At 43.8% G+C, this 27970-nt stretch overlaps 1 protein-coding gene across 1 annotated transcript in view; it reads right to left on the bottom strand.

The window, feature by feature from the left end:
• Positions 1-5316: 5316 nt before the first annotated feature.
• Positions 5317-27970, bottom strand: part of LOC115087279 (lysosomal-trafficking regulator-like) — a 1534685-nt gene continuing 1512031 nt past the window's right edge. Inside the window, 1 exon segment of the mRNA XM_029594260.1 lies at positions 5317-6942. Within this exon segment, the coding sequence (XP_029450120.1) occupies positions 6804-6942 (139 nt within the window). The 3' untranslated portion in view covers positions 5317-6803.

Genomic DNA, 27970 nt, shown 5'->3' with positions numbered 1-27970 from the left:
AAACTTACAAAATGACTGAATTATTGCAGTAGATTCATCTCCAAGTATGTGCCCAGTTTTTCTCCACTGTTTGCCTTTCTTTTCCATCACCTCTAAAGGTCCCCGCAAAACCAGTTGTAGTCAGTTCTACAGAGTATGAAGCAACTAGGATAGGGGGCCAGAACATAAGATAGGAGATATCCACATGGCTAGGGCCTCTGAGCTCAGCCGTCTGAAGATTCTGCTACTTGCGGAAGTTGGGTTACAATGTCTCGGGCAGAAGAAACATCTTCGAAGGTTTTCTGTGCCCCTTGATGCCAGATTTTCAGTTTTGCGGGATAAAGTAGTGATAAACAAATTTTCTTTGTTACCAGCTCGGAGCATATAGGAGTGTAGGCCTTTCTGAGACCAGAGACTTGCGTGGAGAAACCTTGAAAGATTAAAATTTTCTGGTTTCCATACTTAATCTCATGTTCCTTACGATAATGTTGCAAGATAAGCATTTTATGGCTATAGTTTAGTAAGCGGGCAATTACTACCCTAGGTCTTGTTGCCATACCCTCTTGGAGTCGCGGGCCTAGTCTGTGTGCGCGTTCTATGAGGCCTCTCTGTGAGGCTTATAGCGCAGGGATTTGTGCCGTGAGCTAGGTTTCCAAAATGGTTAGGATATCGGCTTATGCAATAGATTCCGGGAAGCCTACAAATTGAAGATTGTTCCTTCTGGCGCGGTTTTCCAACTCATCAAGTTTCTCTTCTTGATTCTTCATGGTTTTTTCCAGTTCAATCATGCAGCGTTCCAGCGCCCTGACGTCGTCATTGAGAAGGGTAGTTCATCCTTCCACGCTCTCCACTCGATTTTCCATATCCACAAGAGAAGTGCGGACTTCAGCAATTTGTTCCGCTATCTGATGTAAGCGAGCATCGAGGGCAATCACAACAGTCTGGGAGATTCTTTCTTCCAGTGATTCTTCCACCGAAGGCTTGGAATTTTCTGGGGACACCGGCGCCATCTTGGGTTCCGGCTGTTTCACTTTCTCCTTCTCTTTACGCTGTATTTTGGACACTATGGGTCTCTTTCATGCAAAGCCTAAGGTACTGTCGATTTTAGGCGCAGTCTTGCAGTATTTTCGTCGCTTAAAAATCAAAATCAAGATCGCCCATCCAATGTAAAGAGATGAGATGGCTGGAGCTCGGTCCATGTGTGTCCTGTTGAGATCACCACATCATGTGACTCCGCTGAATTATTTTTAATAAAATTAAATGAAATACAAGAGACATTTTTAACATTTTTTAAACACTAGAGGTAAATTTTAAAACCCCCGCATATGCGTCCATATGTGTGCAGTTCCCAGCACATGCACATGAATGTAGTGATTTTATAACATGTACATGTCAGCACGTGCATGCTATAAAATACGATTCCCGTGTGCACATGCCCACCTGATTTTTATATTGGTGCGCTCATATGCGGGCGGGTGGCATCTCATGCGTGCAAGGGGGGGGACTTAAAAAAAATATACGTGACAAGTTCAGGCCTACACCAGTTCCCTCCCAGTCCACTCCAATTAAGGAGTGGACTGGGAGGGAACTTTCCTATCCCCTTTCCAACTCTGCCTCCCTTTTCTCCCTCTCCTCCTCGAGCCCTAAAATCCCTTTTCCTACCTTTATTTTGGATCTTACTTTATCTGAATAGATGCAGTAAGATGCATGGAACTTACTTCATCTGAATAGATGAAGTAAGTTCCATGCACCAACCGGTTACTGGTGTGCACTTCCACAGGACAGGGCATAAAAGCTGCTGTCCCAGTCAGCTCCCGCCCCCGACCCACCCCTTTCAAGGAGCACAGCACTTCTGCGGATACTGAGGGATATGTGCGAGGCCGGGCCGTTTTAAAAATGCGCTCGGCACACTCATGGCCCAGCCACGCGCTTATGCCCCGGTTTTTACACTCGCTGGGCTTTTAAAATTTGGGCTTTAGTGAAATGGAGCAATTTCATGAACTGAATGCTGTTTTCCTCTTGTAAATTTTACAGCCTAAATAAGTCAGAAATTGTGGATGTGAAAGTGCATAAAAGAGAAGTGCTGGGTCACAATACTTTCTTAGTAGAAAGCTATAGGCTTCGTCAGCTAAGCAAGCATTAAAACATATGATTAATCTTTTCATCTCTATGACATTGTACCAACAGAATTGCAAGAATTTTACCTCAATTGAAAGTAGTCACTACCTCATGAGATTAAGGAATATTTCTGTACTCTGTGAAGGGTAGTATTTTAGAAAAATTACACTTATTTCACACATGGAGAATAAACATGCAGCTTACAGTTTGCAGTGAATTTTCAGGGCATGTGATGTGGAAACCGTAGCCATTTAAAGTATCGCATGCACATACTGAAAAAACATTATTAAGTAAATATTAGTGTGAATAGAAAGTATTATAGTAAAATTTCCATAAAATAGTACAGATTTAGAGGATTTTATGCGTGTTTTCTGTTAAGCCTGTCGGTCACCGATGGCTGCGACCCGTCATGCTCACCTCTTTTTTCCCCGCGCCATCTAGTCTGGGATAAATGGTGGTGTCTGCCAGCTCACGACGACATCTCCGGCATTCCTGGGCCAGCATGGGTGCTGCCGGCCGCCGTCTTGGACCTGGAGTTACCTAGGCGCGTGCGCGTGCAAGGGCCTTATTTGAATACGTTATGGCAGGAACCTCGGGGGCGTCCCCACCCAATGATGTCGACCCATTAGTGTATTTAATCGAACCAGCCCTTGCCTTCATCGAGTTAGCAAGGAGTTCCGTCTTGCTGTGCTCTGCTCATTCAAGGACTTCCTGTTCCTGATTCAGCTTTGGCATTTGGACGCTCGGAGTACCCGCTCCTCGGGGGCTCACCAGCTTTCCCGGCTATCTGCTCCTCGGAGGGCCTTCCTGCCTCTCTGCTGCTGGATCTGCTTCTCAGATCTACTCTGCTCCAGGAACCACCAGTTACAGTACTTCTACAGACATCTTCATTTCTGCACTACACTGAGGAGCCTACGCGGCGTACCCCGATCCTCAGGCCACTACCGCCTATCTTCAGTGAGAGCCTTTCATCCATCCTGCTCTACAGTATTCCTGCTCACCATCTTCACAGAACCACTTCCGGGTTTGGCATCGCTACGTATAGCAACTGTACAGAATTCCTTGGCGTACCACGCTCTGCGGGCCACTACCTGCTCTGTATAATGAGGTGCCTACTCTCGCCAGAGGGGATCCACGGCGTACCCCGTCCCACTACCGGTTCTTCTCCACTGTGTCTCATTCTGGGTACCCATTGCCCAGGACTGTACTTCCATATTACTAATACTGTGGACTTTGCTTCCTTGCTATATAAAAAAGTCTCCTTCTTTAGCTGTGTGCCATGCCACTGAGACCACGCCTGCTGACGGTGAGGCTCACAGGGCTCCTCCCTGTGGGCGGAGTCGTCGATCATCTCAGCCCAGGGGTTCACATTCTCCCTTAAACATAACATTTTCTATATGAAATTTCTGATTCAGCTTTATATAATTAATTAGACCTTATATATTAATGGATTTCCTATCACTACATCAATGGATTTTCATAAGTGCATGCATGTGGATTCCATGTTTTGTGAGCCTCCAAAACCTTACCATCACACTTTTGTAAATAATTATTTATTATTTTTTGAAAGCAGGAAGTTGGAAGAAATTCCACATTCCAAAAATATAACCAAATACCAAAAGTCAATATTTTGCTTTACAGAAACTACTGAAATCATCTCCAAAACAGTAACAGTGGTGTCATGTTTTTTCCTGGCAAGTATGCTAGAATTAAATGATATCTACTTGAATCCATCTAGATTTTATTCCTAATAAATGTCTGAAGATGTTTCCTCTTATAAACAGTGCATTTGGGGCTGAAGTCCATATGTAAAAAGATTTCGCAACTTCAACCTGAATTTTCAAAGTGCATAAGTCCACTTTGAACATTAGCAGGACTGTGCATACATTTACACCTGTTGGGAAGCAGGTGCAATTTTTCACACGAATGTATATGCACGCACTTTCCATAATCAAAAATACACACATAAATTAATTCTCTGTCCCAGTGCTGCTGCTGGAAACACTTCTTTCAAGTATGTGTAAAAGTACACTGGAAATCGCTTCCACATGTACTTTTACACATACAAATGCTTTCGAAATTCACCCCCAGAAAGTATTAGCTCAAAATGGAACATATTATTGTTTTGGTTCTTCTGCAACATATTTCTCATAGTGAATAACAATAATTTCACAATGCTCACACATTTTACAATACATCAAAATTCATATCATTCTTCATAAAGAAGTTGCAAAATGCAAGTAAGTATTTTTTTCAAATAAGTCTGTTATCTCTATGTTGACATCAAATGATTTTTTTCCTTTTCCCAACAAGGTGGCAAGTGTGTGTCGATACACTGTAGCACAAAAGTACACCGAAATAAAAACCTTTGAATATTGCCTCCAGAAATAGGCACAAATGTTTCAGAACAAAAGTAGGTGCACACTTTCCTTTGAAACTTGATGCAAAGTCCACAAGTTAAAAGTACCTGTTTGAAAATTGTTCCCTGAAATAGTGGTTAGTATTAAATGTGTAATATTTCAGCACCACACAAGGCAAGAATAAACACCATGATAAAATAAATATGTTATATTTCTTAAACTTGTTGTGTAATTACCTTAAACCTCTGGGAACAGGTATGTTCAGAACAATATCATGGATTACATCATATAGTAACAAAGTGGATTGATTTGTATAGGTTATGATGTTACAAATGACAACTCATTTACAACTGCACTCAAATAGTTTTTAGCCAACAATACTGTTGCTTAAATTGGTTAACTGCTATTTTATATATATATATATATATATATATATATATATATATATATATATATATATATATATATATATATATATATATATAATATATATCTAACTGCTCATACCACAGGGCTTAAACTTATATATCCTAGCAAAACTCCAGCATTTTCTGCAAGAAAATATCCTCTTTTGCGTTTATATTTAATATCAAGATAAACTCATTCAGATATAATTTTCTTTTGCTTTTAATCAAGTGCTCCCACTTGAATTTCTATCACAAGTTGAGAAAGAATTGTGGAATTAATGTTATCATTTCACTGATAAAATATTAACGAAAAGAATCGGAGCAGAGACAGATCCCATTTGTGGTCTAACACAGATACACTGAACTTGGGAGCACTTTTCATCACAAAAGTTAAGTCCTTTTTAGTGCTACAGGTCCACAAACGCCGAAAATAGGAGACTCCAGCACACACATTATTATACAACATGATTATTTATTATGCTGAACAGTGCATTCAGTTTTAAGCACTTCTACTACATACAGCCCTTGAGGCAACCCCAAATGTAAGGGGCGAAACTCGGCTAGAGTCAGGCTTGTTTAACAGTACCTCGTCTCCATTAAATAAAGTATTCTTATCGGACATCTGGCATCTATTCCACTTTGTTACCCTCACGGCGTTCAAGGGGCTAAAGAAAACTAAAGGAGAGGTATCTAAAAATATCAATAATGCTGGTTGAAAAAAATATCACTTGATACTGGGTGCTGCTTCTATTTGTTGTATAGGTTTTGAACTCTTACGCTGTTTTTGCTTTGGTTCTAATATTTAATGCTGCAGGGAATTAAATTTAGTGGTTGATTTTCCAAGTGCTTTGAAATTCAACCTGAGTGTTCTACACATAATCAGATTTCGTAGATACTTTTACCTGCACTTTGGAAAGGATTTGTGTGCATGGTTTCGATTTCAGGAGCAGAGGTAACTTTGTGCATGTATGTCCACATTTTCATAGAAATGCACATAAGTCCACCTTCAAAATTCAGGTTAAAGTATGTGGATAAAAATGTCTCACAGCCTTTAGCTTTATGTAGTTATAAAATTACTTTCTCTATTACTTTCCCTACAACAACAGTAAAGTCTCATAATTCTTTTTTGAAAATAATGCACGTTTATTTTCCAAAAGTATCAAATAATGGATAGTGTTACTCCATATAAAGCTATAACTAAAAAAACAAAACTGGAAATCTATTTCCATATCTTGTTTACACTGCATGCTTTTACATCGGAAAACAGCACAAGTTTGCAACATGTGAAACCTGGTTTAAAACTATGAAGTTATATTGTGGTGCTGTACTTCTGTGATTAAGATAATAAGATACAAGTATCTGTGATACTATTTACAAAGTTCATCGCTGCACTGGAGATGGAAAAGTAAGCTACAATAGCTAAATTATGAGCTTCACCTGAAGTTTCACTATGCAAATATAGACAAATCTTAAACATAAATTGTTGCTCAAATACTGAATCCTGAAATTTTAAAAGGAAGAGCATAATATCCTAAATTGTACCTTGAGAAACATGTAGATATTTGTCACACAAATATTTAGCCATTCAGGAACAAACTGCAACATAATTGATATATAGAGACTTTAGAACATATACATGGATACGAGGAAATGTCATTAGCAATGAAATAGCTTTTGGAATACTCATGTTCATGTAACAATAAAAAAAACAGATTTTATACTACAGCATTTATCATCAATGGTAAGAGCATCTCATTGCTGCTCTCTGAACATATATAGCAAAACAAATTTCTGTGAACTCTGCACATTTCAAAATCTGATTAATTCATGTACAATACTTATTGTCTTGCACTGTGGAGGAAGGAGCACACATCTATCTCCATTTATTCTGGATTTAAAGTTTTTTAGGGCTGTAATGGTTTATAGGCAGATTTGATCATCATCCAGCTGCATAGCTACTGAGGAATGAGTAAAACATGGGCAGTTTCAAGCGCTGTTGATCCTTTCGGCACCAGGCTATCACAGTTCCATCACTGTTTGCTGTGTACAAATGATGACCGTCACAAGAAAAGGTAAGGCTGAAAAGAATAAAAATCAAATGATAAAATTGTTTATACTGTACAACATTATTTATTTAATCAACTTTATCTCCCACCACAATCTGCATAGTGGTCAGGGTGAGCTATAAACTAATCATAATTATACCAAAAATAAAAACCTCAGCAACAAATTAATTAACAAATTAATATTTTCATAGTAATAACTTTGTTTCATTTTTATGTTTCAACTTTTTTTTTTTTTTAGGAATATTATTTCCTTTCAGAATAAGCATTTATTATATAACAACCAGGCTGGTTCAACCCAAACTTCTACTAATGGATATTATATATATAACACCAGGAGACTGTTACGCTGCCGATCCCTACCTGACAGCTCACAGGGATTTCTGCTCTTGCCGCCGGACTCCGCCTGCCGTCCCTCCGTGCCGCTAGCTCCAAAACTCCGCAGGGGCCTTCCCGAGCTCGCCCCATACAATCGCCCACCGGCACCGGCAACTAGGGAGCCTAATGAGGCTACCCCCGTTCACCAAGCTCTCCTGCCTCTCTGCACTGCAACTAAGGCACTAAGGCTGCGGAAAGGCCTCTAGCCCCGACTTCAGCGATCTCGACGAAAGGACAACCCCCTGACGTCACAGGAGGGGCTGGGTGAGTGGATTTAAAACTACATACTCCCCAGGCGCCCCCCTCTAACATCAGGAGACCGTTATGCTGCCGATCCCTACCTGACAGCTCACAAGGATTTCTGCTCTTGCCGCCGGACTCCGCCTGCCGTCCCTCTGTGCCGCTAGCTCCAAAACTCCACAGGGGCCTTCTCGAGCTCGCCCCATACAATCGCCCACCGGCACCGGCAACCAGGAAGCCTAACGAGGCTACCCCCGTTCACCAAGCTCTCCTGCCTCTCTGCACTGCAACTAAGGCACTAAGGCCGCGGAAAGGCCTCTAGCCCCGACTTCAGCAATCTTGACGAAAGGACAACCCCCTGACGTCACAGGAGGGGCTGGGTGAGTGGATTTAAAACTACACATTCACCAGGTGCCGCGCACCATGCGCTGCGCGGCCGAAGGAGAGCGGCCAAAGGAGCAAGCCCCTTTGCGCGCCCCTTCGCGCAGCCCATTCAGCGAAACCCACATCCCCGTCTTAAACCAGCTTCCTACAACAATTAACAAAATAAAAAGATTACCATGGATAACAAAATCCCACCATCTAATAAACAACTTTCGCCACAAATGAAACCTAATTCTTCAAAACCAATGTACAAAGTAAAACATCCAAACAAAAACAACATATCCAATTATCAAACTATATGCTCCTTTCTTTCATACTTATCAATACCCGTTCAATAATAAAAAAAAATCCACCTATTCAATGACTTCCTCACGGAACGCAAACCAGATTTCATTGCAATCACAGAAACCTGACTCAAAAACACAGACTCTGTAATAATAAACCAATTATCCAACCAAGATTACATTACCTCCTCAATCCCCAGAAAAAACAAAAAAAGGGGGTGGATTAATGCTCATCTCTAAAAAAAACCTTCAATTGACACTTCGTCCATCTAACTTTCCCCCACCATTTGAAATAGCTTTATTTGATTCTCCGAAACTTCAAATATGCCTCGTCTACTGTCCTCCAGGAGCACTCGATAAAAACTGCTCCCCTCTTATCGAATATCTCATAAACAACATCTCTCTCAACAAACCCATCATCATCCTTGGCGACTTCAACATTCATTTCAACTTATCCTCCCACTCAAAAACCTGTCAAACCATTATTGATACACTATCAACTCTAAATATAGAACAAATAGTTCAATCTCCAACACATAAAGCTGGTCACATCATTGATCTCATCTTTATCAATAGTGAAATCTGGAATTTAATCTCAACTCACATCACTGAAATTCCCTGGTCTGACCACCACCTCATCCAAGCTAACCTTCATACCAATATCAACCTAAAACCTACTCAAATCACCCCAATTAAAATTTCTTACCGTCCACCTTTCAACAATGAACTTTTACAAAAAAATCTACAAAGTGAATTAAACAACATCAATCTATCCAGCTCTGAGAACGCTACCTCATCATGGCTACTCATTACAAAACAAGTTGCAGACAACATTAATCCCATCATTACAAAACCTAAACAACAACCCAAACATAACAATCAGTGGTATAACGAAAGTATCAGAACTGCTAAACGCATACTCCGGAAAAAAGAAAGAGAATGGAGGAAAAACAAAAACACTACCACTCTAAATAATTACAGAATTAACCTAGCTCAATATAAAAATATCATCAATAACGCGAAAAAGGAATTCTTCTCCAACAAAATCTCCAAATTTCACCATAACCCTAGAATGTTATTCACAATAGTTCAGAAACTTACCAAAACCACCCAAGAACCCTCATGCACCAAACATGGAAGTGATGATTTTGCTGATTTCTTCAACAACAAAATATCTCTTCTAATCCAATCCAAATTAACCAACAACATCCAAGACACCAAACTCAACACAAAGACAACCTCATCATGGTCAAACTTTGACACTACCTCCACCATTGAAATTCAATCAATAATAAATAAAATGAACCCAGCCAGCCACCCACTTGACACCATCCCGATAACAACCCTCAAATCAATCGAACCTACCATATCAAAAACCATCACCAAAATTGTCAACTTATCACTGAACGAAGGCAACTACCCCAAATGCCTCAAATCTGCTATCGTCAAACCAATCCTTAAGAAAAACAACCTAGATCCTGAAAACCTTAACAACTACCGTCCCATATCAAACCTATCTTTCCTAGCCTAAACAATCGAAAAAGTTGTTCACACTCAACTAGATGACTACACCTGGAGACAAACAACATCCTATCTCCATCCCAATATGGTTTTAGAAAAAACCTAAACACTGAATCTCTCCTCATCTCTCTAAATGACATTATCTTAAGAGGCTTTGACAAACAAGAAAAATTCCTACTCATTCTTCTCGACCTTTCAGCCACTTTGACACAGTGAGCCACAAACTACTACTAGAACAACTATCCCAAATTGGTTTAACTGGCAATACTCTACGTTGGTTTTCTTCCTATCTATCTGACCGTACTTACCAAGTTTCAGTCAATAACAACCTATCAAAATCAATCAACCTCAACACCGGTGTCCCTCAAGGATCAGCTTTATCAGCCACCTTTTTCAACATTTACCTTCTCCCCATCTGCCAACTACTAAAAGAATACAAGATCACACATTTCCTCTATGCTGACGACATTCAGCTCCTCATTCCCATACAAAACTCGATTGATGACACATACAAGAAAACCTCTGAACTACTCATCTCAATCAAAAACCTACTAAACTCCCTTAAACTCATAATCAACTTTGACAAAACTGAAATACTACTCATGGATAAAAAACCTAATCCAACTCTGCCACCCCTGACAATTCCTGACAAACATATCATAACTATACTCCCTACCAATTATACCAGAAACCTTGGAATTACCATTGATAAGGAGCTTTCCTACAAGAACCACATAACAAACAAAAGCAAGGAAGGATACCACAGACTCCTTACCCTAAGACACCTAAAACCATTCCTCAACCCCCACGATTTCAGAACTGTACTCCAACTTCTTATCTTCTCCACCTTTGACTATTGCAACTCCTTACTAATTGGATTACCTCTCTCAGCCCTCAAGCCACTCCAAATCTTACAAAACTCAGCTGCCAGAGTCCTAACTGGAACAAAAAGAAGTGAACACATCACACCAATTCTGACCGCACTTCACTGGCTACCTATCAACGCACGTATTGCATACAAATCAATGACTATAATCCACAAAATCCTAAATAATGATAATCAAGGTCTTAACTCACTAAACATAATCCCTCAAAAGCCTTCAAGAAACTTACGATCCAATAACTCTGGTTACCTAAACATTCCCCCTGTCAAAGATGCACATCTGGTTACAAGAGAAAGAGCCTTCTCAATTGCCTCACCCAAAATGTGGAATACCCTACCTAAATTCTTACAAGTTCAACATGACCTAAAAACATTCAAAAAGGACTTAAAAACACTAATGTTCCGCAAGTTCCTCACTAACTTTAAATCATCTAATCATCCCGACTCTCAACAGAACTCCCAATTGTTTACTGCATAATTCACCCCTTTCTCCCTGTACCCGCATGCCCTCCCCCTCTATCCTATTAATAATTCATTCTGGACTTGATATCCATTTCTCTGATATTGTTTAATGGTTCAAATGGTTTTGTATTGCAACCCATCTGTTAAGAATCTGTTTCTGTTCTTACTAATGCTCAGTTACAAGATAATGTATACTTTTGTAAACCATTATGATGGCTCAACCGAATAATGGTATATAAAACTTATCAAATAAATAAATAAATAAATAAATACAGATACTGCGCACAGTGGTGCAATATCTATGGGCACTTTTTAACCATAGAGTTTTCATCAAAAATCAAAGGAAATCTATACAGGTACTTTTGCTCCAGGATGAAAATGCTTACATAGATTTGCACCTGTTTTACCTGTGGGTACTTTTCCTGGCAAAAACTATGTGCATTGTTGCCTCCTTATCCTAACCTTCTCCAAAGGAATGCTTCCAAACAATGTAGGTAAAATTATGTATTTTCAAAAACTCTATTTCTGTGAGTAAAACATTGTTTTACCCTCAAAAATGGCTTTGAAAATTGCCCTCCCCATTGGAGGAAGTGTTCTACTAATTGCTGGATGAATCAGTGACAGTTGGTCTGGTTTACTATATTATTTACTACATTTAAAGGATAACTTTCAAAGAATTCCATGCAGCCCCATATGCACATATACATGGCCGCACAGAGATCTACTATAGTGTTTTATAATCTATGCATATCTGTGCAGATTATAATATATGCGTATGTCCAACTCCCAACATATGTTTCAGTATGTGCAAATATCAACAATGCATTGAAAGCACGTACTTTTTCTATTTTCTAAACATAAGCACAAAAAAAAAAAAAACTTGTTTGCTTAAAAGCCTGATTTATTTAGGAAGTAGATATACTTTGAAATATGCACATGTACTTGAAATCACCAGTTTGCTGCTATGACTACCAATTCATCCAGTACATTTTCAGTTTATTGACACACTCCTAGTACTTCACCTGAACTCCCCCCAGTTCACTCAGAACTCCCACCCAACAATAGCAGACAAAAACAAGCCTAATATCAATTGTGCCAGATAATTAGCAGGTGTAAAATTGTACGCATAAGTTACCTAATGTATTCATGTAAATGTCTTATAAAATAGGAATTTATGTCTGTATCTTTTGGCCATGTCCCAGAATGCCCCAGACCACCCCTTTTTTTTGTGCAGGTAAATGTGCATGTGAAACATCAAAAGTATGTACATATTTTTAAAACAGCATGTACAGAAGTAGAAGTTACTTACATGTATATATATTAATTATACGCATGTAACTCCTTTGAAAATGTACTTATTGTTTGGACTAAGGCTCCAGATATGTAGAGGTCATTCCCTGTATGTACCCGGATCAGTCCAGCAGTGGGTTATGTCCCCCTTCCAGCAGATGGTGTCAGAGAAAACTTTGAAGGGTGCTCCCATATAAGCTAGTGCACCCTCTGTAATCCTTCAGTATTCTTCTGACTCCAGCAGATGAGAGTGGCTGAACTCTAGTTCCCCACTAAGACTTCTGAACAGCTAAATTTTAGTGCTCTTTTCTCTATTTCTTAGCTTCCTTCCTATCTTAAGATGGATCAAGGTTAACACAGGATAGTAAAAAAAAAAAAAAAAAGACAAGGAAAGCTCAGACCCTTGCCTAGTGTCCAGTAATCTAACTTGCAGGAAGAGCTGTTTTTCAGTCTTCATTGCTGTATTTGCTTTGTGGGGGGTAGGTTTTTGTACCTTTCTTACTTTGCAGGTCAGATTTGTAAGCTCCAGGGTGCAAGTTGGTGGTCCAACCTCTCCCCCTTTTCCTCCGAGCCGACCTGCTGCCCTGAGAAGTCGTTTGCCTCGGGGCAGCCTCCACAGAGACGCGACATTCCTCTGTGTGGTTGAAACAGCAATTCAGGCAGGTTGGGAGAAGGAGTAGTGCTGCAGAAGGGGTTTTTCCCTGCTCCTCGCAGCCACTCACCAGCGATTCGGTGGCGGCTCAGCTCACATTTTCATGCCGCAGTCCTCAAGGTGCTGAGCATGCGGGGAGCCCAATTCCCGGCTCTCCCACGAGGGGATCTGCGCGAGATGCCTCCCTGGTGGGCAGGGTTCCTCGCGGCCGGCAGGACAAGCAGGTTCGCGCGTGATGGTGCGCTCGATGCACGGAGGCCAGCCATGATCCCGCCCAGCGCGGGAACGGCGGCCATCTTTGATTCTGAGTAGACTGCTCCAGAGCAACCAGGGGACGATTGGGTGCTGCCGCCGATCCTGACCCCTGTCAACCCCCTGGACCCTTGTCCACCGGCAGGAGACCCCCCTCGGTGCCTTCTTCTGAACCACCTCCATTTTCGGCGGATTTTGTGCTTTTAATGCACAATGCCTACCTAGCCAGAATGGGACAGCAGCAAGATCTAACAGGGCCTCCTTCTCCTAAGGTGAGCAGGATGGCTGATCCCCTGGGGCCTTCGGGATGCCCTCAGGGAGTGGGGGCCTCAGGACCTGGGGTTCACCAAGTTGCCTCCAGGGTCCGCATGGTCCATCATCCTCTGGGGGGGCTTGGCTCCTCTTCTTCAAGGCCCTCTCCTGGACCCAGATCTGGATGAACCCTCTCTGATGGCTCAGATGGAAGGGGATGATCCCCGGGTACTGCGTCTCTCTTCCAGAGGGATGAGTTGGACCTGCTCATCCCATATGTCGTGCAGGAATTGGATACTGAGGATCCACAAGACCCTCCAGGGCCTTTTCCACCAGCTAAGAAGGGGAACCCCGTGCTCTCAGGTCTACGTCCACCGTCGAGGTCTTTTCCTTCCCATCCTATGCTACTGCAATTGCTGTCCAGGGAATGGGATTCCCCTGAAGCCTCCCTCAAGGTGGTAGAGCTATGGATAAGCTATACCCCCTCCCAGATGGTATCTGCAGTGACGAAACGAACTACCATTCCGGTGACGGGAGGTGCTGCCCTACGGGATATGCAGGATAGAAAGCTCGAGATGTATCTAAAGATAGTATTCAAGGTGTCGGCTCTGGGCATCAGAGCGGCGATCTGTAGTTCCCTCACGCAATGGGCAGGACTCCGATGGGTCCAACAGCTCCTCAGTACACAAGAGCTGTCTCCTGCCGAAGTGCAGCAGGCTGATCGCCTGGAGGCTGTGATAGCGTATGGGGCAGATGCGCTATATGACCTTCTCCGAGGTCTGGCCAGGTCTATGGTTTCAGCAGTCTCGGCCAGGCGCCTCCTTTGGCTTCGCAACTGGTTGGCGGATTCCTCCTCCAAGACCCAGTTGGGCTCCCTACCCTTCAAAGGGAAATTACTCTTTGGAGATGATCTGGACCAGATTATCAAGTCACTCGGCGAGAATAAGGTCCACAAGCTGCCGAAGGATTGGCTACGGGCTGCTAGGACCTTTGGTTCAACTAGAAGCCGTTTCCGGAGCCAAAGACGTTTCTGTCAACCAAGAACAGCCTCCTCTTGTCCGCCCTCTTTGCATTCCCAGTCCTGGTCTCATTCCTTTCGTGGCCGAAGACAGGCCTGGGATAGTCTTCCCCAGGGGGCAGCTCCCAAATCTTCACAATGAGGCCGTACTGGCCCACTCTTCGGTCCTCAGGATAGAGGGACATCTCTCCCTCTTCCACGAGGAATGGGTCAAAATTACCTCGGATCAGTGGGTCCTGGATATTCTAAAGCATGGTTACGCTTTAGATTTTGTTCGTCCTCTAAGAGACAGGTTCCTCTACTTTCCCTGCGGACCACCACAGAAACAGCTCATAGTATGCCAGACGCTCGACAGGCTCCTGGCCCTCGGAGCAATTCTCCCGGTTCCTCAGATGGAACTGGGAGCTGGCCATTACTCCATCTACTTTGTAGTCCCCAAGAAGGAGGGCTCCTTCCATCTGATCTTGGATCTCAAGATGGTCAAGCCCTCAGTGTCCCACACTTCAGGATGGAGCCCTTATGCTCAGTGATAGCGTCGGTACACAGCAAAGAATTTCTGGCCTCCTTGGATCTGATGGAGGCTTATCTCCACATTCCCATCCTCAAGGTGCATCAGCGCTTCCTTCGCTTCAAGATTCTGGGACAGCATTTTCAGTTCCAAGCCCTGCCCTTTGGACTGGCGACAGCTCCCCATACCTTCACCAAAGTAATAGTAGTAATGGTAGTAGCCCTTAGAAGGGAGGGAATCCTGGCCCACCCCTATTTGGACAACTGGCTCATCCGGGCAAAGTCCCTGGTCCAGTGTCAGCGAGCGATAGAGTGTTGCATCTCCTTCAGTCCCTCGGATGAGTGGTCAATTTCTCCAAGAGCAGCCTTACTCCATCTCAGTCCCTGGACTTTCTAGGAGCACACTTTAATATAGCTGTGGGCAAGGTACTGCTGCGTCCAGATCGGGCCCAGGCTCTCATCTCCCAGGTACAGCGATTCATTTCGCTCTCTCTTCCCACAGCCTGGGATTATATCTCCAGGTTCTGGGCACTATGGCTTCCACTATCGATCTGGTACCTTGGGCTTTTGCACATATGCATCCTCTGCAGAGAGCCTTGCTCTCCTGCTGGAAACCGGCTTCTCGGGAGTTTCAGGCCATCCTCCCACTGCCAGAGAGGACCAAGGACAGTCTGGCCTGGTGGCTCAACCTGGATCATTTGTTAAAGGGAGTAACCTTGGAAGTCCCTCAGTGGGTGATTGTCACCACAGATGCCAGTCTCTCCAGTTGGGGAGCAGTCTGTCAGATGAAATCGGCACAGGGGACATGAACAGAGTTGCAAGCATCTTGGCCAATCAATCGCTTGGAGACCAGAGCGGTACGCCTGGCGTTGAAGCGTTTTCTCCCCCTAGTCCAGCGTCGGGTGGTTCGGATTCTGTCAGACAACGCAACAACAGTAGCGTACATCAATCATCAAGGGGGAACAAAGAGTCATCACGTTTCTCAGTTTCTGGCCTGGGCGGAGGTCCACTTTCCCGTCTAGCGGCCTCTCGCATTGCAGGAGTGGACAAGTTGAAGTCGACTTCTTGATTCGTCAACGCATAGATCCCGGAGAGTGGGAACTCTTCGAGGAAGCAGTGGCACTTCTATTTGGTCAGTGGGGGTCTCCCCACCTGGACCTGGTGGCCACTCTACGGAATGCCAAAGCTCTGCGATTCTTCAGCCACAGAAGAGAGTACGGCACAGAGGGAATGGATGCCTTAGTCCTTTCCTGGCTGTAGCACATTCTCCTCTATGTGTTTCCGCCATGGCCTCTGGTGGGAAAGGTAATCCGAAGAGTAGAGAGTCACCACGATCCAGTAATTCTGGTGGTGCCAGAATAGCCACATTGGCTGTGGTTCGTGGACTTAGTCACCTTGCAGTAGACGGCCCTCTTCGCCTGGGACATCTACCATGCTTACTGCGCCAGGGTCCGGTATTTTTCGACCAGGCAGATTGCTTCTGTCTTGTGCTCTGGCTTTTGAGAGGCATCAGCTGAGAAGACGAGGATACCCAGAGGCCGTGATCTCGACCCTCCTCAAGGCTAGGACGACCTCTACATCCATTGCCTATGTCCGAGTTTGGAAGGCCTTTGAGTCCTGGTGTGGCCTGTCTCGCCGTGGAGTGCCTCAGTGGCTCAGATACTGTCGTTCCTGCAACAGGGCTTGGAGAAGGGACTGGCCTACAATTCCCTAAGGGTGCAGGTGGCTGCCCTCGGTTCCCTGATCCATCACTGGGAAGGAACCCCCCTTTCCTCTCACCCGGACATCGTCCGATTTCTCAAGGGAGTGAAACACGTTAAGTCTCCAGTACACGCTCTGTGTCCCTCATGGAGCCTCAACTTAGTTCTTCGAATTCTAGGCGGCCCACCTTTCGAACTGCTACCCTCAAGGATCTTACACTCAAGACAGTCTTCCTGGTGGCTATTTGCTCTGCCCACAGGATTTCGGAGTTTTAGCGCTATCGTGCAGGGAGCCCTATCTCCGTTTCATTGATTCAGGAGTTTCCTTGCGCACGGTGCCCTCTTTCCTGCCCAAGGTTGTTTACGTGTTCCATATGAATCAGACGGTGGAACTCCCGTCTTTCTCAACTGAAGATTCCCGTGATCTACGCAAGCTTTATGTTAAGCGCATCCTTATTCGCTATCTGGAGGTCACGAATGACTTTCGCTTGTTGGATCATCTTTTTGTACTTTGGAGTGGCCCAAAGAAGGGGGCCAAGGCTTCGAAACCCTTTATTGCTTACTGGCTGAAAGAAGCTATCGCCTCAGCATATATTGGTGCCGGTCTACAGTCTCCGGTGGGCATAAGGGCCCATTCCCTCTGAGCTCACGCGGCTTCCTGGGCGGAGAGTCAATCCGTTTCAACTCATGAGATATGCTGAGCAGCTACCTGAAAGTCTTTGCCTACCTTTGCTCAGCACTATCGTTTGAATCTACAGCCACTGGTCTTCGGCTCCTTTGGCAATCGGGTCATTCAAACAGGGCTATCCGGGGCCCACCTTAAGTAGGGAAGCTTTGGTACATCCCACTGTCTGGACTGATCTTGGTACGTACAGAGAAAAGAAAATTATTCCTTACCTGCTAATTTTCGTACCTGTAGTACCACGGATCAGTCCAGATGCCCACTCTAAGGATTTATGGGATTGGCTGTTTAGTGGCTGTTTCATAGTTTATTTTGCAAGTTCAGTTGCCTCTTAAAGTTTAGTACACACTGTACAGTTGTTCAAGTTGAAAGGGTTTTATACCTTGATCCATCCATCTTGTCTCTTCAGGCTTGGATATTCTTAATACTGAAGATTTACAGAGGGTGAACTAGCTTATATGGGAACACCCTTCGAAGTTTTCTCTGACTCCATCTGCTGGAAGGGGGACATAACCCACTGTCTGGTCTGATCTGTGGTACTACAGGAACGAAAGTTAGCACATAAGGAATAATTTTCTTATATTCAGAGGCATTTAGCTGGATAACTCACAAGCTATTTGGCTAAATGCCAATTTTTGAGTATTTTGGGCAATTATCCATCTAAATTATAGACTGATAATGAGTTATCTGTCTAAAATTTACTTGGATAACATAGATGCATTCTTAGGCAGAGAAGTTAGGCAGATAAGATATCCAGCTAACTTGGATAACTTACCTAGCTAACTCTGGTTGCGTCAAAGTGTAGCCCTAAAGTGAGCTGGAAAAAATCATCTGGTTATCTCTAAGATAGCTGGCTATACTCAATAATGCAGCTGCGCCACTAAATATCTATCCAAAGTTAGCCAGATAACTGTATCTAGCTAACTTTTCAATCTGGCCGGATGACTGTATATTATCCCCATAAAGTCCTAGAAGACAGCCACTCATGTTACCTGCCAAAGTGAACAAAGATGAATTCTGAAACTGGGACATGTGCAACACCCTGTTTGACCACTCCATTGATCACTTGTAACCAAAGATGACAGAAATATATTTGGATCTTAATGGCCATAGCCATATATTAAGATACCTAACAAGTAAATCTAGTGAGGGCTTTCGTGTTGTAGCTAAACTATTTGAACTTTTGGGACATGCCAAAGGGTCTCTCTATGACCACACTTGCTGGTCACACAAAGCTGCAAAGTCTTGCTGTATTGAACTGTCTCAGGGACCTGACCAGACAGGCTGCCATGCAGCAAGCCTACTGGCATCCCACTTCCATCCAATGTAAGCTGACCCATTAGATGCCTTTGTGGCCTAAACCCTGGGTCCCGTCACTTGTTGCACCCTGGGTATCCTTCCATGAGAAAAGGTTGTGACCCTAGCCATACCTTCCTTATGCTTGCAGGCCTTCCACTATGCTATTCCCTCTCCCTAATACTGTGCTCGAATACCCTGGTGTGATGGAAAAAACAAATGATGGTCATATGCATGTAGTCAGTTCTGACTAGTAGTATACAGGAGGACTGGGGCAGCCAAAGTTTGGACACTGGGAGCCAGAGGCGCAGATGGAGATTTGTGGGAGTTGGCGAGATTTAAATGTGTCCTAGAAGTCTAATGGAGGAGGAAAGGCTCTTATCTCCTTCCACTCAGCTGAATATTTACCATGTGCCAGTACAGCTTACACATACTTTGTATTCTTTGTATACTTAAAGGGAGGAGGAATAGCCTAGTGGTTGTATTCTTTGTATACTTAAAGGGAGGAGGAATAGCCTAGTGGTTAGAGCAGTGGACTATGAACCAGAGACCAGGGTTCAAGTCCTGCTTTCGCTCCTTGTGACCTTGGGCAAGTCACTTTACTCTCTATTGCTTAGATTGTAAGCCCTCTGGAGATAGGGAAATATCAACAGTACCTGAATGTAAACCGGTGTGATATCAAAATTGAGATCAAATGTCAGTATACAAAAATAATAAAAAAATAAATATTCATTTATTCACTTAATTCCAAGGTGAACAGACCAATCCCCATTCAGAAATGAGTTGTTTCCCTGTTAATGAGTCTTGAGCTGACGATGGAGAGGGGAGGAAGAGGCAAAACATTTGGTGCACTACTATTTTTTTTAATTAGGGGATATGCATGTGTGTGAAAGGGAGATAGGTGCTGATTAGCTCCACTACATTTTTTTCTCTTTGATAGAAGAGGAAGGGGTGATCTGGCACCACCAGTCTGGTATTTTTTTTCACTATTCTAAAGGCAAAGAGTAGCAAAGTTACATGGATAATGTTATCTCGATAACTTTAGCCAACTATATTCAGCAGATGAATATCTGAATGAAGTTATCTGGAAAAAGTTATCTGGGTAACTTTGCTGTTCTCCAGGCTTCAGTATTAGAATTCTGATGGTGAAGGTTCATGCAAAGGCCAGAGTCCTAGACCAGGAAAACTAATTTTGTTAAGATGGGAGAATATGTCAAAGTCATTAAATGAATGCGATAATCTAGGGAAACAGAAGCGAAGGGCAAAACTAAAAGGAGATATTTTAAGGGCAACTAACCTTTTTGGTAGGAAAGCAAATAGAGTATGCGGAAAAATAAGTTGCTATGTTTTGCTAAAGTAGCAGCTAAAAGTGTAAGGGTAAAAAAGTTAGCTTTCATAAACTAACAGAGATAACAGATAGAGGAAGACAGATGACAATATCTGGAAAAGCTAAGAGAAGATGGAAAGCAAAGGTGCAAATAGAAAAATAGCAAAGTGTGTGTGTGGGGGGGGGGGGGGGGGGGGGGGGCGGGCAAGGCTTTTCGTAGATATGTTAGTGATAAAAGTACAAAAATGACATTGTAAGATTCAGATATGAAGGGGAGGAATATGTAGAGGAAGACAAGATAAAAACAGAATTGCTTAACAAATATTTTGTTTGGTTTCTCATTGAACAAGGTCCATAGTACAAGGATCTACTGCTGATTTCATCCCCAGCCTGCAAGTGGTGCTGTGAGCTGTTATGACTGTCTATTCAGTCCTCCCAGCTCGGTGCCCCTCACTTTTCCCTACTGGCCATTTTGTTTCCTGCTTAGATATTTATTTATGTTCAGACTTTTTGTCAGTCAGTTGCCAGAGCCTGGTCCTATTTCCTACTTCCTAGTCATCGTACTTCGTCTCCATCTTTGAGGCCTGAATCTAGAATACATTATCTTTGATTTTTGCCTTCAGCATTCCTGCTTAACCTCTTTCATGTTCCTGGTGTGCTCCAGGTTTCTACTCTGTTACAGGCTTTGTATCAGGGACTATCCCCATTTCTCAGACCTCACTGACCACAAACATTTGAGGGCTCAACCTGAGAAGGAAGGTGGTTGTCATAGAAGGAAAACTTTTTATCATCAGTTGCCTGGATTTGCCTCTCCAGACGTTAAGTCGCTTGTTCCTGGGGCAGCCAACTGAAGACTGATGCCACACATGGAAAATGGTCACAGATAGGATTAGGCACGAAATAAACCTTAAATGATTTTCAGAAGACTGTTTGTGAGTAGCTAGCTAAAAGTAAAGTAGATAAAACAATGGGGCCAGACAGAATACGTCCAATGATATTAATGGAACTTAGAGAAATCCTGGCAGCTCAACTGGTTGAACTTTTCAATGATTCTTTAGAGAAGAGTAAATATATAAGAATTGCCATGGTGGGTCTGATCAAGATCCATTGAGCCTAGCATCCTGTCTCTGACAGTGGCTAATCCAGGTTGCAAATATCTGGCAGATCTCATAAAGTAGATATAATTCCTATTGCTCACTGCCAGGGATAGCTATAACTTTCTTTAGTTAACCTGGCTAATAATATGTTATGGACTTTTCCTCCAGCAACTTGTCTAAACCTTTGTAAAACCCTGTTATGCTAGTCGCCTTGATCGCTTCCTCTGGCAACAGATTCCACAGCTTGATAGTGTGCTGAGTGAAAAAGTACTTTCTACAGTTTATTTTGAATAGGCTAATTATTAGTTTCATGAAGTGTCCCCTTGTTTAAGTATTATTTGAAAGAATAAATAACTGACCTTTATTTACCTCTTCCTTCCACTCATGATTATAAACTTTTATCATGTCCCTTCTAAAGCCATCTTTTCCAAATGAATAGCCCTAGCTTGCTTAGTCTTTTATCATAGGACAGATAATCCTTCCTTGTTATCATTGTGGGTGACCTCTTTTACACCATTTATAGTTCCACTATAACAGGTGTTCTCCTAGGACAGCAAGATATTAGTCCTCACACATGGGTGACATCATCGGATGGAGCCTAGCACGGAAAATTTATGTCAAAGTTTCTGGAACTTTGACTGAGCATACTGAACATGCCCAATATGCCCTATTCCATGCATCCACATGGGGTCCCTCTTCAGTCTCGTAACATAAAATTATGATAAAATTAAAACAAAAATAGGAGAAACCCAACTCTGCGGGGTGGCAGGTAGGTTTCACGAGGACTAACATCTTGCTGTCCTAGGAGAATACCTGTTACAGGTAAGCAACTCTGCTTTCTCCTAGGGTGAATGCCTTGCTACAGGCTGCTCCCCAACAAAAAAAGGGACCAACAAGCACCAACTGGGTGCCAACGGGCACATTATCCACTGTGCTGTTGGTAACAGAGGGGGAGACAGCCTGAACCAACACAATGGACCCTAGGCAGGGAGAGTTGGGTTCTACACCTCAAAGAAATTCTGAAGGACAGACTGGCCAAACCTATTTTTAATTTGGCCATCCCTATCCAGATAGTAGTGAGATGTGAATGTGTGGAGAGAACTCCTCATTGCAGCCTTGAAGATCTCCTCCACGGGAACTACTCACAAGTAGGCCACCGATGTTACCATGGCTCAGACAGAATGAGCCTTGACATGACCCCAAGATGCAGTCCTGCCTGGGCATAACAGAAGGAGATGCAGTCTGCTAGCCAACTGAATAGTGTCTGTTTGGCAACGGCAACTCCCAATCTATTCCTATCAAAGGAAATGAAAAGTTGGGTGGACTGTCTATGGGCTTCTGTCCACTCCAGATAGAAGGGTAAGGCTCTCTTGCAATCCAAACTGTGCAGGGCTTGTTCACCTTCGTGTGAATGGGGCTTGGGAAAGAATGTTGGCAGGATGATTAACTGGTTAAGATGGAAATCCATTGCCACCTTAGGCAAGAACTTAGGATGTGTATGCAAGACCACCCTATGTCGAACAAAGGCATCTGAGACTGGTTTGCTGTTTGACCTGTACAGGGAGCAGAATTGAGTCACCCTCCTGTTGCAGGGGGGCGCAAATAAGTCCATATCCAGGCTCCTTCAGAGGCAGAAGATCTGGTTTGCCACCCCCTGGTCCAGAGACCACTCGTGGGGGCTATCATATTCTCAATTCCGACAGATACAGGATCCTGAGTGCCATTCTGTGGGACAGAGCCTAGGACTAAATTTGGACCATTTCCCAGCACAGGAGGTATGACCCTGTGCTTCCCTGCTTGTTGACAGATCACATAGCAACTTGGTTGTCTGTTTGTATCAGGACAATTTTGCTGGAAAGCCAATCTCTGAAAGCCCATAGTGCGTACTTGATCGCTCGGAGCTCCAGGAAATTGATCTGACACTGTGCTTCCTGGGCGGACCATAAGCCTGTTATGGTTAAGCGGTGTTTGGGTGGATCCTTGGGTACAGAGGCAGATGACCACGCCCATGGGGAGGAGCCCTGTGAGGAGCCACAGTAATAGGCTAGACTCAGAATGCACAAACACAGTTAGTTCTTTATTATACAGCTTGAAGAGGACCACCAGAGGTGGCAGTAGTGAGGCAGTCTGGTAGTTGCAGTCTCAGGGACCTCGGCAGAGGGAGCCCTTCTCACCAGGTTTGTAGAAGGAAGTGCAGGCACCGAGCAGGGAGAGCAGGCCCTCGAGGAGCGAGTACCTGTTCCCCTCAAGGCACCTGAAATAAGCAGAGGGCCCCCGAGGATCGGGTACCCAGGTTAAGTGTTACCCCGAAGAGTAGAGAGAGAGCTTTCAGCAGCAGCACGGAAGCGGCAGAGTAGCGTAGGCAGGAACGGATTGAAGTCCTTGCTAACTCAACGAGCTAGCAAATTAGAATAGGTTATATACCCGGATGGTGTGACGTCAGCAAGGGGGAACGCTCCCGAGGTTCGCGCCAGTGTTGGAATAAAGATGTGGGTGGCGCGCGTGCACCCTAGTAGGTACCTGGGAGGAGCATGGCGAGAGGCTGCACCATAGCCATTCCAGGACGTCGGACAGGTCAGCTTGTAGACGCAGCGGTAGCCATCTTTCCTAGGTAAGCGGGAGGAGCCGTGAATAAGGTGAGGCAAATGGGGCGAAGCCGTCTAGCACCGATGGACGCAACAAAGCCCTGAGTGCAGAGCCCCTCTACATGAGCTCCCCACCCCAAGGTGGACGCATCTGTGGTTAGGGCAATTTGGGTTGGGGGATTTTGGAAAGATATTCCCCGTTCCAAATTCTTCAGCGAGCCCGGAGGCTCTGCGTGACCCGGCGCCACTGTGACCTCAGGGTCCATTGGGCTCTGCGCATGTGTAAATGTACCAAGGGAGTAACATGGATGGTTGCAGCCATGTGGCTCAACAGCCTCAACATGTGCCGAGCTGAAACCTGATAGCTCTGTTGAATCAATGCTGCTATGGACACCAAGGTGACCGCCCTGGACCTCGGCAAGAAGGCTTTTGCCTGAGCCATATCTAGCAGGACTCCTATGAAGTTCAATCGAGATGATGGGCTGAGATGGAACTTTGGGTAGTTATTGATGAGCACCTGGATGGTCAAGCAGAAGGGCCGATTGACCCCTATCTGAGAGGTACTATTGACCAGCCAATCATCCAAATACAGGAAAAACATGCAGTCCCAGTCTATGGAAGTGCACTCCTACCACGGCCAGATATTTTGTGAAGGCATGTGAGGCCAACAGCAACATTCTGTACTGGAAGTGCTGTTTTCCCATCACAAATCTGAGATACTTCCTGTGACCCAGGAAGAACTCGATGTGAGTGTATGCATCCTTTAAATCAAGGGAGAATAGCCAGTCCCCTTTTTGCAGGAAAGGAATCAGGTACCCAGGGAAATCATCTTGAAATTTTCTTTTTTGAGAAATCTGTTCAAGGCCTTTAGGTCTAGGATGGGATGGAGTCTCCCTGTTTTCTTTGGAATCAGGAAGTATCAGGAGTAAAATCCTTGCCCTCTTTGCCTGATGGGACAGGCTCTACTGCTCTGGCCTTATGAGGGCGAAGATCTCCCTTGTAGTACCTCCTGATGTGCTATTGGACCTCAAAACTGGCACGGGGCAATTTGGAGGGACGCCCAATAGGTTTAATGGTACTCTTGATGGACGATGGACCAAACCTACTGGTCTTGGGTATAGGTGGCTGGCTTATACTTCCTATGAACCAGTCAAAACCCTGTCCCAGGATTTGGCTGGGGAGCCAGCTGGGGTTTGGAGCTCTCTGTTACTTCGGATGGCCATGTGAGCTCACCCTCTGTGAAAGGGAGCGAGGGGCCAGAGGCTAGTACTTCCTCTGGTGGTAGAAAGAACATAAGAACATGCCATACTGGGTCAGACCAAGGGTCCATCAAGCCCAGTATCCTGTTTCCAACAGTGGCCAATCCAGGCCATAAGAACCTGGCAAGTACCGTTGCTAGTAATAGCGGTGGTTATTATCTAAGTCAACTTAATTAATAGCAGGTAATGGACTTCTCATCCAAGAAGTTATCCAAGCCTTTTTTAAACACAGCTATACTAACTGCACTAACCACATCCTCCGGCACAAATTCCAGAGTTTAATTGTTTATTGAGTGAAAAAGAACTTTCTCCGATTAGTTTTAAATGTGCCACATGCTAACTTCATGGAGTGCCCCCTAGTCTTTCTATTATCCGAAAGAGTAAAAAAATGTATTTATTTATTTATTTAACAGCTTTTCTATACCAACATTAAAATATACATCATATCGGTATACATTTTAACGTAAAAAAGGTGGAAAATTACAATAAACAGGGAAAGGGGGAACGGGGCAGCTGATAAATACAAAAGGAAGCACAGAGAGGCAAAATTTAGCAAAATGAAAAATGAAAACTAAAGAGAATACAGTATGCAAAATGTAAAACATATCTACAAATATACAAGCAGTAGTATGTGGCTACATGGAGTCATCAGTGAGCAATTGAGAGGTGTCATGGAGCGATGGGAGGAGTATGATAAAGTAATGATTCATATCTACCCGTTCTAGACCTCTCATGATTTTAAACACCTCTATCATATCCCCCCTCAGCCATATCTACTCCAAGCTGAAAAGTCCTAACCTCTTTAGTCTTTCCCCATAGGGGAAGCTGTTCCATTCCCTTTATCATTTTGGTAGCCCTTCTCTGTACCTTCTCCATCGCAATTATATCTTTTTTGAGATGCGGCGACCAGAATTGTACACAGTATTCAAGGTGCGGTCTCACCATGGAGCGATACAGAGGCATTATGACATTTTCCATTTTATTCACCATTCCCTTTCTAATAATTCCCAACATTCTGTTTGCTTTTTTGACTGCCGCAGCACACTGAACCGATAATTTCAATGTGTTATCCTCTATGACGCCTAGATCTCTTTCTTGGGTAGTAGCACCTAATATGGAACCTAACATTGTGTAACTATAGCATGGGTTATTTTTCCCTATATTCATCACCTTGCACTTGTCCACATTAAATTTCATCTGCCATTTAGATGCCCAATTTTCCAGCCTCACAAGGTCTTCCTGCAATTTATCACAATCTGCTTGTGATTTAACTACTCTGAACAATATTGTATCATCTGCAAATTTGATTACCTCACTCGTCGTATTTCTTTCCAGATCATTTATAAATATATTGAAAAGTAAGGGACCCAGTATAGATCCCTGAGGCACTGCCCACTCCCTTCCACTGAGAAAATTGTCCATTTAATCCTACTCTCTGTTTCCTGTCTTTTAGCTAATTTGTAATCCAGGAAAGGACATCGCCACCTATCCCATGACTTTTTACTTTTCCTAGAAGCCTCTCATGAGGAACTTTGTCAAATGCCTTCTGAAAATCCAAGTACACTACATCTACCGGTTCACCTTTATCCACATGTTTATTAACTCCTTCAAAAAAGTGAAGCAGATTTGTGAGGCAAGACTTGCCTTGGGTAAAGCCATGCTGTCTTTGTTCCATTAAACCATGTCTTTCTATATGTTCTGTGATTTTGATGTTTAGAACACTTTCCACTATTTTTCCTGGCACTGAAGTCAGGCTAACCGGTCTGTAATTTCCCGGATCTCCAATGGAGCCCTTTTTAAATATGGGGGTTACATTAGCTATCCTCCAGTCTTCAGGTACAATGGATGATTTTAATGATAGGTTACAAATTTTTACTAATAAGTCTGAAATTTCATTTTTTAGTTCCTTCAGAACTCTGGGGCGTATACCATTCGGTCCAGGTGATTTACTACTCTTCAGTTTATCAATCAGGTCTACCACATCTTCTAGGTTCACCGTGATTTGGTTCAGTCCATCTGAATCATCACCCATGAAAACCTTCTCCAGTACGGGTACCTCCCCAACATCCTCTTCAGTAAACATCAAAGAAAAGAAATCATTTAATCTTTCCGCGATGGCCTTAAGATTTCCTCTGTCTCTGCCTTGAGGACCTCCTGCTGAGGAGGGCAGGTCTGAAGTACTGGCAGAGAGCTGTTGGAGGGTCTCATAATGATCCCGCAATTGGACCACTGCATCCCTCATCTTATCTCCGAAAAGATTCTTTCCTGTGCATGGTATGTCAGCGAGTCTTTCCTGTATCTCTGTTTGGAGATCCAAGGCCCACAGCCATGCCATTTTGTGCACGCTGATTCCCGCTGCAGAGAATCTCACTGACATCTCAAAAACATTGAAGGTTGAATGAACCTTGTGTTTTCCACACTCTAGGCCCTGATGCACAAGCAATACGTAGGGGGTCTTGCTGCTGTTGAGGCAGTCACTTGGCCACCTTTTGAACCTGCTTCCAGAGGTTGCGAGACTATTGGCTCATGTAGAACTAGTAAGAGGAAATGCGGGCAATGAGCATGGCCCCTTAGAACCCTTTCCACCCAAGAGTGTCCACCACTCTATGATCCTTGCCCTGGGGCACTGAGGCGTGGGTCCAATAGTGCTTGGCCTTTTTGAGAACGGATTTTACCACTACCGATAGGTGTGACAACTGTCGCTTTTTGAATCCGGTAGTCTGTTGAATGAGGCAAAACCTGTACGCCTTCCTGTTGACTGGAGGTACTGTGAAGGGGTGCTCCCAGATCCTCAGCAGCAACTCCCTAAAGATCTTGTGCACTGGGGCTACCACAATCTATTTAGGGACTTCCATGAATTGGAGGATTTGCAGCATCTTATGCCTGGGAACCTCCTCCATCATTAACTGAAAAGGGATGGCCTCTGCCTTTGCCTGTACAAAACTTGCAAAGGTTAGGTCCTCTGGAGGAGAAT

The sequence above is a fragment of the Rhinatrema bivittatum genome, chromosome 3, assembly GCF_901001135.1.
Source record: "Rhinatrema bivittatum chromosome 3, aRhiBiv1.1, whole genome shotgun sequence".
In the NCBI taxonomy this organism is placed as follows: Eukaryota; Metazoa; Chordata; class Amphibia; order Gymnophiona; family Rhinatrematidae; genus Rhinatrema; species Rhinatrema bivittatum.
This window is presented reverse-complemented; position numbering and strand designations above follow the sequence as displayed.